Source organism: Thamnophis elegans, chromosome 4, assembly GCF_009769535.1.
Source record: "Thamnophis elegans isolate rThaEle1 chromosome 4, rThaEle1.pri, whole genome shotgun sequence".
Taxonomy (NCBI): Eukaryota; Metazoa; Chordata; class Lepidosauria; order Squamata; family Colubridae; genus Thamnophis; species Thamnophis elegans.
This window is the reverse complement of record NC_045544.1, coordinates 75,457,886-75,471,335: the sequence shown is the minus strand read 5'-3', so window position 1 is coordinate 75,471,335 and position 13,450 is coordinate 75,457,886. Positions and strand designations below refer to the sequence as shown.

The following is a 13,450-nucleotide window of genomic DNA, read 5'->3' as shown; positions in this document are numbered from 1 at the left end:
ATATATAAGATTTATTTCCTGTATATGATTAACTTTATGAAATCAATGAATATATGTTAAAAGATTTATACCATTATGAACATTTTGGTTGTATCAGGCCATTAAATCTCTTTTTAACAAGCTGAAAAAAATGCAAAAGCTTCGAGCAGCTGTGCATGGCCATGTTACTTTCCCTTTGCAGAAATGAGAAAACAACTGATGATGTAATAGTCAACTCAGAGCTTCCCATTAGATCGGAACTATCAAATATGGCTAATAGCTTCCATTCAAGCCAGAATCAAAGTGCCAAATTTAAAAAACTTTAATACACTTGTATTTTGTATGAAAAACTATTGATTGAGAAGGCCTTTCCCATCAAAGGGAAGTGTTCAGGTCAATTGTGTGCTTTGTGGGATCAAAGAAAGTCAAGCACATCTGCGCAAAGCTACAGTGCCTGACACCAAAGTAGCAGTACAATCATTTTATACTTAGCTACAATTAGTTATGGGTTTGAGAGATGAATAGTCTTAGTCATAGCATGATGCTAGATCTCATTTATCTTCAAGAAGTTCAAGGGGGGGAGAAGCTTACTTCTCCCAAAGAAAGCATCTATCAGTGGTAGGGGATTGATGATCATTGTCTATAACAGATACACATAACACCGGGGTTATAGTATTAACAGTGTGTTCTTTGCCCAATCTGATTGCTGCAGCAATGGAAAAGCAACTGAGGAAATAGTAAGAGTTCTAGTCACTTAAAATGGGGTAGCATTCTGACCAAAAAGTATCTCAGATATAAAAGATATTGTTGGGTTTCTACACAGATGCAAAACCTATATAGATGATATACAAAAGATTTTAATTCTCAGATAAAATTAGGATTCTTAATAGGCATGACAAATCAATTTTTTTCTCTTTAAATTAATAGATAAAATAATTGTTTATAAAATTCAATTGTTTCTTCTGTATTTTTTATACATGGATCTCTCAAAACTCAAATTTCTAAGTCATAGAAATATTGATCTTTGCAGCAAATACTGTACCATAAACACAATCATATATCCAATCATTCAAGGAAGATTATTACCTAATAATAACCAAACTGGAGAAATCTTATATTGTTTTGAATTCCATCAAACAATAATTTCTCATTATATATAAAAGAAAGACATTAATAACAAGCAGAATGACAGAGATCAAGAAGTGGGAAATGTTTTTGCTATAATCAAGTATGCTTCTGCACACCAACAGAGAGAATATCCACACAGTAACTTTCTGATAACTTTGGCTCACGCTGTCTCCATTGTGTGCATAATGTAAGAAAGCTGCAACACAAACCTAGGGAAGGGGAAGCAAAAGCAGATCAAGGTGCCAGTTAAGATTAATTTGACTTATTATGTGACAGACTGTCTAAACCTGGTTCAGATAAGAAAAAAATAATTGTAATACATTCAGATAAGAAAAAATAACTTAATTAATTGTATTAGCTTGGAACAATTTTTACCCTGTGCAATGAAGGAAGAATGAAGATATATGTCTTTAAGGACAAGTTTTCAATATCATATGCTTTGCTTCCAAAGCCAGAAAAAATCCAAAATTCCACCGAAAAGCCACTTTTATCTGTTTCAAATACTTGTCTAATTGCACATTCAGAATAATGGTTTAGCAGTAGCCCCAAATATACTTAATAGTTACAGTACATACTTCCTTCACCGTCATCTGTAACTCCCAGCACCAATCTAAGCAGACACTGGGCATGTTTCCTTTCTTTAAGTAGCACCTCAGCATAGCCTGGGAGGCGAAGAAATAATCCAAAAGCAGCCAAAGAATGAGCAGGTATGGGAGACATAGTTTGGACTGTTGATTTGATCGGTGGCGGTTCTGCTGCAATTGTTTCTGGGGCTTCATAAACCAGTTCTCCTGATTGTTCAATGGTAACCCATTCAAACTGATCACTGTCCTTCTGCTTCTCCTGGGTGGTGGATGTAACCACTGGAGCACTCACCTTCAGAAAGAAAAGAAGATGCTTAATACTATCCTCTAAGAGTGACAACCATATCGGTAAGTAATTCCTTGATTTATTTACAACCTTCTTAACAACTGAATAAAAATAACTGAAAATTAAATTGACAATCAAGTTTTACCTAATATGTAAGCATTTTTGAAAGTTTCTATGAAAATATCTGTGATATATTTTAAAAAGTAAGTCATATATTCAAATAAAACATTAATATTTTTATCATATAAGAGGAAGTAAATATGCCAGTAGGAATTTTCTATTATTACTTCCAGTGTTAGAATTTTGAGACAACTCAACGTAGTATTTTGTAAATACTTCTTTTTTACCACGAGGGGGACAGACAACGCAATATCCAAAGAAACCCCCTTTGACACTCACCAGACTCTGCTTTTTGTTTAATGTACCTAATGTGTTCATTTTAGAAGCTTAAGAAAACTTAATGAGAAGCTAGCATGCTGCAAAACTTTCCACATCACCTTTATTTACGACAGGAATGCCTCTTGGCCTCTTACTTAGCTCAATAGATATATTTAGAAAATAGAGGGGGGGGGATGAAGAGCCAATCTGGTATAGTGGTAAAGGTGTTGCCTTCAAAACCAGGGGATTGAATTGTTGTTCTGCCTTAGGCATAAAAGCCGGCTAGGTAACTTTGGGCCAGTCACTCTCTTCAGCCCAACCCATCTCACAAGTTTGCTGTTGTGGAGAAAGTAGCACTATGTAAATTTCCAGCCTCGAGTTATTTATATTAAATAATAATAAAGATGGGATTTAAAAATATATAAAAAAGAAGCGATTGGAGCCTTTACCTGTTTAGAAATATAGAAAAAAAATAGCTGGGGTGGTAGAGATTATTTTGAAAGATATAATGTATAATAGTGACTATATAATGATGTAGTGAACCTCAACAGGTAAATTCATATTTTATGACTAGCAACATGCACTATGACAATTTTATGAATTACAAAAGCGTTTTTATGGCAACCATTCACAGAAAACACCCCATCGGCACCTCAGATATCCAAATATATCCACTGCTCCCATAAAATTGCCTGGTCTGTTTAATACAAGGGGTAAATAACTTTTTTTTTTGCCAAAGCTATATTTTATTTATGTATGTTTTAAACTTATCTTTGTGAAGAATATCTGAAATAATGATGACACTACAAATTGCTGTATTTTTAAAACCCTTTTTTTCACTTGGGAGGATAATTTTAAAAATGTACAAAAGAAACATTTAAATTTGGTAGTACATACTGAACACTAGAAAGAAGGAATTCAGAACCATTTTTCCTGTGAAGACTTGGGAGAATTATCAAGAGCAATATGTAAAATCAGAAATCCCCAATCAATCAGTTATATAAAAGGGGTTATATATTTTCAAAGCGCAAGCTGTACCTAATAGTTTTTACTTACATAGTTAGTGTACAGATATATGCTTAAATGAGTGTGTGTGTGTGTGTCTAACTTATTAGTAAAATCAGTTATTTTTGAAAAACAAACCCAACGTTTGTATAATTTATCAGTGTATTTATGATAAATTATGTTCCAGGGTAAAGTTTCATTTTTCTGATTTTTAAATATATAAGTGAGAAAACAGGAGAATAATTATCTCATAGAGGTGGAAGAAGTCTCTGTGCCTTTCCCTATAAAAAATGGACATTAAGAGATCTGGAGGCAGTTTTCAATATTGAATTTCTTATTTTACATTAATTCAAAGTTAAGAGACATTTTCCAATATACCTGGCATAAATACGACTTTGAAATCATGGAATGTATCAAAAGCAAATTTTCTCATTTTTTCAATATGAAGAAATAAAATTGAGACAAAGTGCTTTAGAATATTCTCAGATTCTGTACCAGCAAGCCCTGAATAATTCCAGTACTTTTAATCATTATATTAATCCATCTCTATACAAGTAAAATTCACTAGATTTTTTTTTAAGCAGGGTACATAGAGGTTTACAGTTATATGTAATAATTCTTAACTGGAATATTGATTCCAATGTTTAGTAAATGCCAAGATAGAAATAACAATGCATACTTTTGAGTACCTTAGCCACCATTAAGCCCATCCATCTGTTCCGTTCTCATAGATTTTAAACTTTTAATTAGGTCAATTATACATGTATCTTTTGACTTACTTGTTGAATCACATCTGGGTAAAGCATAGGAAGTCTTTCTGCAATGAGAGCCAACCCACCCATTCCAGCAAAAACTTGCAATGGGGACTGGAGAGGGCATGCATCAAGAAAAGATTCATCCAGCACAGTATCCATGCATTCTTCAACTGGAGTAACTGCTTCATCTTCAGGGCAAGGTCCCAATAAATCTGCATGATCTATTTGTGCATAACATAATACATAAAAATAATCAAACTTATAAAAATAGTATTAAATAACATTTATTTAGAGCGATTATAGACTTACAGTCTAGCACACTACCGTTTAGCTATAAGTAGGAGAAATATGTTTGGACAAATAAAACACTTGTATATCTCTGAAGAAATACAGTATTTTTCGGAGTAGAAGATGCACCAAGATTTTGAAGAGGCAAATTTTAAAAAAAGTTTTTGCACTCTGCAGACCTCCCAAAAATGGGCCTGGTTTTTTTTTTCTAAAAAAGGGGCATGAATAGCCTTTAAGAGGCTTGTAGAGTGCTCCTGGGGGATTCAGAGGGGGAGGGCAAAAACAAGCAAAAAATGGCCTGTTTTTCACTCATTTCTGCCCTCCCCAACCCCCTAGGGGCACTCTGAAAGCCTCCTAAAGATTATGCATGGCCATTTTGGTGAAGGGGGCAAAAAAAAGCTGTATTCAGTGTATAAGGTGCACCCAGATTTTCAGCCTCTTTTTTGAGGGGAAAAAGGTTGTCTTATACTCTGAAAAATACGGTAGGCAAAATTAGAAAGTAGTTTGTCAAAAATAATGAAAAAAGCAATGAGAAGATTCTGAAATTCTGAGGCAAGAGAAAAATACTGAAAATACTTTGAAAATTTTAATTCTGTATATAGAAACTTTACTATTATTATTTTTATAGCTATCCTATTTTTACTAATTGGATTGCCATAATATTTGGGACAATTTTTTTTTTGTTAGGCATGATGTAGGATATAGTATTGTGCATAAAATGGGACAGGAAGACTGTGCAATGTTAATAGAATTGAACTGATTTGAACTGGAATAATTTTGTGATCAGTCATTTTAGAAGTATTTCAAGCCTGAAATAGTGTTTTGAAACAGGACTTTTAAAATTCCTATTAAAAAGTAAAGCAATTATTACTTTTCACAATTTTTATATAGGTCAGCTGCTAGGAAACAACATGGATTGCCATTTCACTTATTCTTGGAATGAAAGTAGGGCAGTAAGAAACTCATTCCAATTTTTGTTTTCTGCGGCTGGAACACTGAAAATGCTTCAGGTTTTCCTCCACTGCAATACATTCAACTTTTAAAATGGAGCTTTTTTTGTTTATGTTTCCCCCAAAACCTGATCCAAACAAAACAACAACACGCAAAACCTTTTCTAGGGTTGAGCAAAATGCATTAAATGTGTACTGTCTTGAAATACCATTGTTGTTCCACATATGAAGCCAGCTGTTTTTATCATTATGACAAGTGCAGAACAAATTATTTGACATTCTTAAAAATTAAAAAGGAGGACACAAGACACCCAAACAATTAATTCACAAGAACTTTTCTCCCATAGTGAAAACATATCCAATCTTGTAATAACTTATCTGCCTGGCAAGCTACAGTAGCAACTGTTGCTTAGCATTGGATTTTAACACCCCCCCCTCCACATACACATATTACCCCATCCAGCTAAAGAAACAGTGGCACAAAAATTTCCAATCATAAGACATAAACCATATGCAACATCTGAAACTTCAAAGAGCCACGTTTTATTCTGAGTTTAGTTTGCTTTGCAGTAGTAAACAACAATATGAAATTGTGTTAGATAACTGTCTTGATGTCTGCATTAGGATTTAACATGGTATATACAAACAGAACAAACATTTTGTTTGTATTTTCCTCTCTTAATTCTGGTGTTTTAAACAATCCACAAGGCAAATCTTTCTCCCTCTCTCTATTTTCAATAGGTCAACTATTTTCCATATTATGTACAAATCTATCTATATTTATACACACAAACACACAGCAAGTGGAGGTTCATTCTCCAAGCTTGTGGGTTGGTTTTCAAACGTTTCGTTACCAGACTAGGTAACATTTTCAGCAAAGTTTAGGATATGTCACTGTTGGTGTTCTTCTGCTTATAAGGGCTTCGTGTGGTCAGGAGATCTTGTGATGGGAGGGTCAAGCCAGGTCAGATGTGTATACACACACACGCACACACACACACACACAAACACACATACGTATATATATAATAATTTTCAATAAGTTTATGTAAGTTTCCACATTTATATATCATTCAAACAACCAGAGCAAAAAAACCAGTGTCCATATAAAGATAATTCTAAGTATACCTTTTTCAGTGTGTAGGCGCTTGAATGAATCTGTTTTTGAAAGACTAGGGTCTGAGATGACCTTCGAGCCAAGCTTAACTGCCAAGTCTATAGATCGGTATCCTTGAGGAAGCTTGCGGTCATACAACAGAGTCAAAAGTTGGGCAAGGGTCATCTCAGGTGGCAACGGCTGACCTAAATCACATGATGTTACAAGAAGCTCTAAATTGGTATTTAACTGATAAATTCAAATCATAAATAAGCAATTATCATTAACATAATGAATAAGCAGCTTCTGTCTTTTTCATTTTCTAGGCAATCAGTTCCTATAGTTGCAGCACATCCTTAAGCGAAATGAAATGTCCTTTCACAGATTTTTCAGTAATATTGAAAAAAAAATCTTCAAAAAGGTAGTCTTTGGCTTATAATGACAATTGGGACTTAAATTTCCATTGCTAACTCATTAAATGAGTCACACCCAATTTTATGACCTTTTTTTGCCAAGGTCATTAAGTGAACTCGGCTTCTCCTCCTAACTTTGTCAGAGGTCCCCTATGAATGTTGCAAATGGAAATCACATGACCCTGGGACACTGCCAATACATACTAGTTGCCAACAATGAATTTTGATCATGTGACCACAAGGATACTGTGACAGTTGTAAGTAAGAGGACCGGTTGTAAGTCATTTTTTTTGCCGCAATTATAACTGAACAATTACTAAAAGAATGGTTATAAGCCAAGGACCTCCTTTAAAAAACTACACATACAATATTAATTTGGATAAATACTTAAATGTTATTAAAATACTTGCTTAACAAAATGTGATCAGCACATATTTACCCAAAGAGCTTACTACATTCTATCATATATTGAATCAAATAACTGATTCAACTGTAAGTTTATCCATGAACACTAGATATATTTATAATGCTAAGGTTACAAGCGTATAGATACAATGTTCCATAGGACTATATCATATAATTAGAAAACTTCTCATTTCAAGGTTTCTCTATAGTGAATCCGAGAAAATGTGCAGATCCTTGCAAGTCTTCAACATCATTTTATGTACCTTAGCATTCTTGAAAAACATGGTCTAATTTTTTAAAAAGCCGAAAACTACCTGGTAGCAGCTTATGATATAGGTGAAAAACAGGAACACTAATAGTTTTGCTGGAAGAATCATTTCCTGTGGCGGAGCTGCCTACTTTATCTGTCACCACTCTCCCTCGTCTTGAAGGTGGACGAGGTGGTGTGGACAATACAGCTCTTTTTGACTGAGATTTCAAACCTATAATGAAAATGAAGTGTTACATTTTATACAGTTTGCAATGCAACTCAACAGTATTTACACTGTTGCTTAAAAGTTAGTGAAGCTTTTTAAAATTTTCAATATTTCTGCATAAATATAACCAAAACACGACCTGTTCTCCATACAAGTCATAAAACTAGATAAAGAGAGCTCAATTCAACAAAACTCATTATACTTATTCCTTTATTTTTTCAGGGAAATGATCCAAGGCTATATACTTATGTTTGGCAAAAGGATGTGAACCTCTAGCAAGATAGCAAAAGAAAATTCAACCAATGGAATAATGTGTGAGTTTGGGAGAACATGTCTTATTTAAAGAACAGGTTTCTGGATGTTCACTATTAAAGCCAACCTTCACAACACAGGTACATGGGAGTATGTCATGGCCTGAACAAAGGAGATATCTGAGAATCTTTGAAAAACAGATGTTGATGGAAAAGCCTGGAAAAGGTTATAAAACTTTTGCCAAAGTGTTTGGACTCCACCAGTCCAATGTCAGGCAGACTGTATACAATTAGAGACAATTTAGCACCATTATTATCCTCCGCAAGAGTGGTTGGACAACCAAGATCACATCAAAAAGCAAGGTGTGTAATAATCAGGGAAATCTCAAACAAGCCCAGGGTAACATCTAAGGAACTTAAAGGCCTCTCTTGCACTTGGGAATGTCAGTGTTCATGAGACCTTCATCAGGAGAACACCAAGCAACAAGGTATACATGGCTGGGCTAAAAGGAGACAGCCAATACTCACCCCACCTCTCTCTCAAAAAGCAAGCAAGCAAGCAAGCAAGCAAGCAAACAAACAAAAAATCCAGTTTGTAAAAGACCACATGGATAAGCCAGGAGGCTATTGAAAGAATGTCTATGGAGATTCTCAATCATCCAGGTCATAGTTGTCCCAAAGGTGCTTTTTCAAGAGGCAACTGGACTTTCTGGCCCAGTTATCTCTACGTTTGGACAACCATGACCTGGATGACTAAGAATCTCTATAGACATTTAGCTATGCACTTTGGGATGAACACCCTTTGAATGGTACGGGACTATGAACGGATATTCAGAAAAATGGTAGACTACAGGAACAATTTGCTCTTCAGTTTGTGATTCAGACAGCACAGAGTCATCCCCAACAGCCTGCGCCTGTCTCAACAGTGAAAGTATGATGCAGAAAGCATAGCTCCAGCTTCTCAAACCAGAAAGTCCAGTTGCCTCTTGAAAAGCACCTTTGGAACTACTAAAATAATATTTTGTTGATGGATGAGACCAAAGCACAACTTCTGGGCTTAAATGCAAAGAGTTACATTTTGTGAATGGTGAACGCTACATTCTAGCATGAGAACCTTATCCCATCTGTAAAATATGTTAGTGCAGTACTGTTCTTAATTGAGTTCTGTTCAGTTTTAGGACTTGTGTGGAAAATAGATCACATTTTAAGTCGTATTTGAGTAGAAATATTGAAAATTCAAAAGGGTTCCCAAACATGTAAGCACCACAGTATTTGTAAGAGCGACAATAACCTACATATTATATCCATTATATTATATTATATCCTCATAACCCAGCAGATTGTTGCAAGAGAGAAGCCACTTCTGCCTCACCAAGCTTCACTGCAAAGCATCTTCTATCCCAGGATTTTACATGCATTTTCCTTATGTCTAACCTTATTTAATTCAGACTACATAAGTAATGGGCAAACTATATTTTTCTTCCTATCCAAATATTAATATCCCATGCCCCATCTTCATTTAGTTTTGTTATCTCTCTTCTCAGTCTATCTCCATTTAGATTTTTTTTGGTATTTTCTGTTATTTCTTCTGGAAGGCAGGAGAGAGTTGTAGACTCTAGTGATGATGAAAAATGTTTGGGATTCCCTTTGTCTAATGCTACACACAGTGCCTCATTCACCTTTGCTTGAACACATGGCTTAACTTTAATTCAGCAAGTTGTAAATTACCATGCTCCAATCTTCTGGCCAATGAATGCAAAGGATCAAGATGGCTAACACTGTTTAAAAAAAGATGCTTTTAATTTAATATTAAAGTTAGCTTACTGTTCCTCATACTATCCCAAATCAGGTATGGTAACTTGACATAAAATTAGACATACCAGATGCAACAACAACACTGTAATTGTCCTGAAACCCACTGTCTGCTTTAACTTTCTCTTTTTCTTCGTAATTCTTTTTTTCCTTGTCTTCTTTTTGTTCACTAATTAATTTTGCTGTTATGCTAGGAGTATCTGGAAACAAAATATTATATTATGTAGAAAGCATTTCTATTTAATTATGTATGTATCTAAAGGTATACACACACACACACACATACTAGGGCTGTAGTAAGTATTTGAAAGAGATGCTTTGCAACAAAATGAAGTGGCTGTATGTGGACATGCATGCAGAGAAGGCCAAGAACAGCTTTCAACGTCACTTAAGCCTGCAAAAGGGATACTATTATCAAAGAGAGGTGGTGTGTTTGTGTGGTGTGTGCATTGTGAAATACTTCTTTTGCAAGTCTTGCACAGCACTATATGCATACATGTACAAGAGTCATTCAGTATTGAAATCAATGAGAAATAGGAAGAAAATAAGGTGGAATTGGTGCAACTTGAATATATTCATTACATTATTGTATATTCTAAAGCCACAAACCTCACCTCTGTCTCCTTATGACTAAAGAAACAAGGAATGATATAATTTGTTTAGAGCTAGCCTAGCAAGGAGGAGTTAAAGCTCAAATGAAAGATGATATTAACTCTTTCTTAAGTTCATTTTAGAATGTTTTTGTTAAAGATTTATACCCTGTATTGGTTCTGGGAAGTCGGGGGGGGAGGTTGGGGGGGTTGGGGGGGAGGGTGGGGGGAGGGAAGTAAATATTTGTAAAAGTTTTTTTTCCAAAATTTTCATTAAAAAAAAAAAAACCTCACCTCTGTCTTGTAACTATGAATAATGGATGCCGTAATTCAAACCAACAGGTCCCATTTTGCTACACTGCCTTCTAAATTAGTAGTAATACATTGGTGAAATATTTTTATTTATTTATAGCATCTTTCTAAATATGACAGTTTTGAGCAGTATCTGGTTCTTAAATGTTAAGTCACTTTTATGAACCTGCTGTAAGACTTAAAATAAAGTGTATTTTAGAATAATACAAATGTACTCTTCAGCTCTGATATAAATACACCCTTTTATTATACATTCCACCATGGAAAATTCTGCATTGAGCAATAAATTTATACATGAAATAAAATAACTTTCCACACACTATAATAAAAAAATACCTATTTAATAAAAGCAACTTACCTGATACACGATCAAGAACCTCTGCCAGGGTTGTTGAGACTGGCAACAGAAGAGTACGGAACATATGTCCCGCCCCATACATTGGATGTTGAATTACGTGGCTGGTAGCATTAATTCTACCTTTATACAACTAAAAGTTAAGAAACATAAAAATTGTTTTAAGGATTTTGAAATAAAAAGGCCATAAACATTTCATAGTGTTTGTTTGTGTAGAAGCTGGGATTCCCTCTAGATTCACAACTCCTGCTCAATGAAACTATGGCTGGGAGAACTTGCACAGTTTCATCTTGTGTACTAATTGAGTCCATTCCTGCATTGGCAGTCTCTGCTTACAGTCACTCACGCACTGATCACCTCCATACTGGATTACTGCAGCATGGTCTCCATGAAGCTGCCCTTGAAGAGTATCCAGAAGCTTTATCAGCAATAGATGCCCATTCTGTTCCTGTTTCTGCCTCCTCCCCCATACACATATGCACACTCAGCTGAGCTGCAGCTCCTGTTCCTGTCATCTCCTTTCCAAACCTGTCCATGTACCCAGCATGCAGATCTGCCTCCCCATCTCCCTCTTTTTGCACTCTTTCTTCTCCTCCCCCCTTAAGAGCAGCACACCAGCAGTGAACAGCATGTCCCAAAGGATCAAATCCCCAGCAAACTGAACAATCCAAGACCTGAGGACAGATGGGTGGGAGCTTTTCTGAATCTCTTCACTTGGCCAAAAATAATGAGGGGGAAAAAAAGAAGAAAAACAGGGAGGCAGACTCTGAAATGCTTGTGCCCCAAGTCAAGTTTGGAAGAAGCTGCACATGGAATACCCAATACCCCGGTTCACTTCCTTTTTCTTTAAAGATCTTTTGTTTTGAGGATTTCTGGACAAGATAAGCTTTCGGGAAAGGTAGCATTAAAGTTTCTTTTGAGGAGTGGCTGGCTGAGGAGTGGGAAATTGGTTCTTTTGATCAGATAACATTTTTCTTTTTGGGGAAACCTGGGACTGGAGATATTTGCCAATAGCAATAGAAAGAGTATCCTGTCCAGGAACTTCCCCCCCTCCCAAAAAAAAACAAATGATCTTTATAAAAAAAACAGTTGTGGGGTACTCAGGGCTAGCTCTCTAAAGACCACCACCTTCGTCCAACTTGGTTCCAGGCACTAGCATCTCAATGTGCCAAGTGGCAGAAGAGAGATAACAGGAACAAAAGACTTGCTGCTGAGCTGGCGTAGCTCCATCCCTTCCGTCATTCTGGAAATCTCTAAAGACCTGATTATATTTATCAGGCCTGGGAACAGGAGACATGCTTAGATGGCTCCATTGCCAAAGCAGCCATTTTTACCCACTCTTTGCCTAAGGGGTTATATATTCATTTTTACATTTATCTCTTAATGTGAATTTTATGTTTTTGCATTTGTTCTTTTATATTATTGTTATAGGCCAATCAGAGTTGATTTATGTGAGGTATAAATAAATAAAAATGAAATACATAAACAAGCTGTAATGGATGCTAGTTATAGAACGCAATTTAATTCAGAGTATTTCAACAGCTTACAAACAAGATGAGAAATATCTAAATTAAAGCATTCTCAAAATATCATTTTGTACAGTATAACTGAATTCCACTCCCAGACTTTATTTTGAAACAGTAATTAAACAAAGAGTCCAGGACCCTGTTTGCCACATTATCTAATTAATAATTCTGAAACACACAGAATCTTTGTGCATAGTTTTTGTGACCTTGAGTTATTAAAAGAAATAGGGCATACTGTTTCTATTAAAGGACTACAAAAAAAATTTCAGAAACAGATTAATTACTGTGATTTACAGTGAACAGCTACCAAGATGAAACGGATATTCTAAACTTCTTTATTTGAAAAGGAAAGGAACACGCTACACAACAAAGAATATAAGCAAAAGAGATGATCCCATTATTCAGGAGCATTGAATGGCAATTGGATTAAGTAATTAACATGGAAATGCATTACACTAGAAATTGAGGCATAATTAATATTAACAGATGGTAAAATATAGGATTTGTCAAGATGTGGGAAGCATATACACTCTTCCCCTTTTGCACCTTATGATTTCAAGGTTATTATCTAAATTTTAGTATAAGAAATTATATAGAACAGGATTATGCATATGGATAATTTACAGAATTAATAATTATGAATAAATTTAGAATAACTATGTATATTGTAAAAGAACTGTGTAATATGTAGTTACTGGTTGGGCAAGGCTAATCTATACCATCAGGGCTGGAAAAATATATTTTAATATTTCCTTTTTAGTAGAAACTGATATGATGAAGTTTTATTTTTGTATCTACTGTGAGTTTTACTTAGCAATGAGCAATGGCTGGGTTGACAGAGGATAGGTAATAGTGGTACAG

General features: G+C 35.1%; 1 protein-coding gene across 9 annotated transcripts in view; it reads right to left on the bottom strand.

Annotated features, from left to right (window-relative positions):
• BIRC6 (baculoviral IAP repeat containing 6) overlaps nucleotides 1-13,450 on the bottom strand; it is a 153,109-nt gene that overhangs the window by 44,200 nt on the left and 95,459 nt on the right. For all 9 annotated transcript variants that reach the window (XM_032216649.1, XM_032216653.1, XM_032216657.1 and 6 more), the window contains 6 exons: nucleotides 11,067-11,196; nucleotides 9,875-10,006; nucleotides 7,582-7,749; nucleotides 6,482-6,655; nucleotides 4,140-4,336; nucleotides 1,683-1,983 (listed from right to left, as the gene is read on the bottom strand). In XM_032216649.1, the coding sequence (XP_032072540.1) occupies nucleotides 1,683-1,983; nucleotides 4,140-4,336; nucleotides 6,482-6,655; nucleotides 7,582-7,749; nucleotides 9,875-10,006; nucleotides 11,067-11,196 (1,102 nt within the window). The remainder of the gene's footprint in view (nucleotides 1-1,682; nucleotides 1,984-4,139; nucleotides 4,337-6,481; nucleotides 6,656-7,581; nucleotides 7,750-9,874; nucleotides 10,007-11,066; nucleotides 11,197-13,450) is intronic.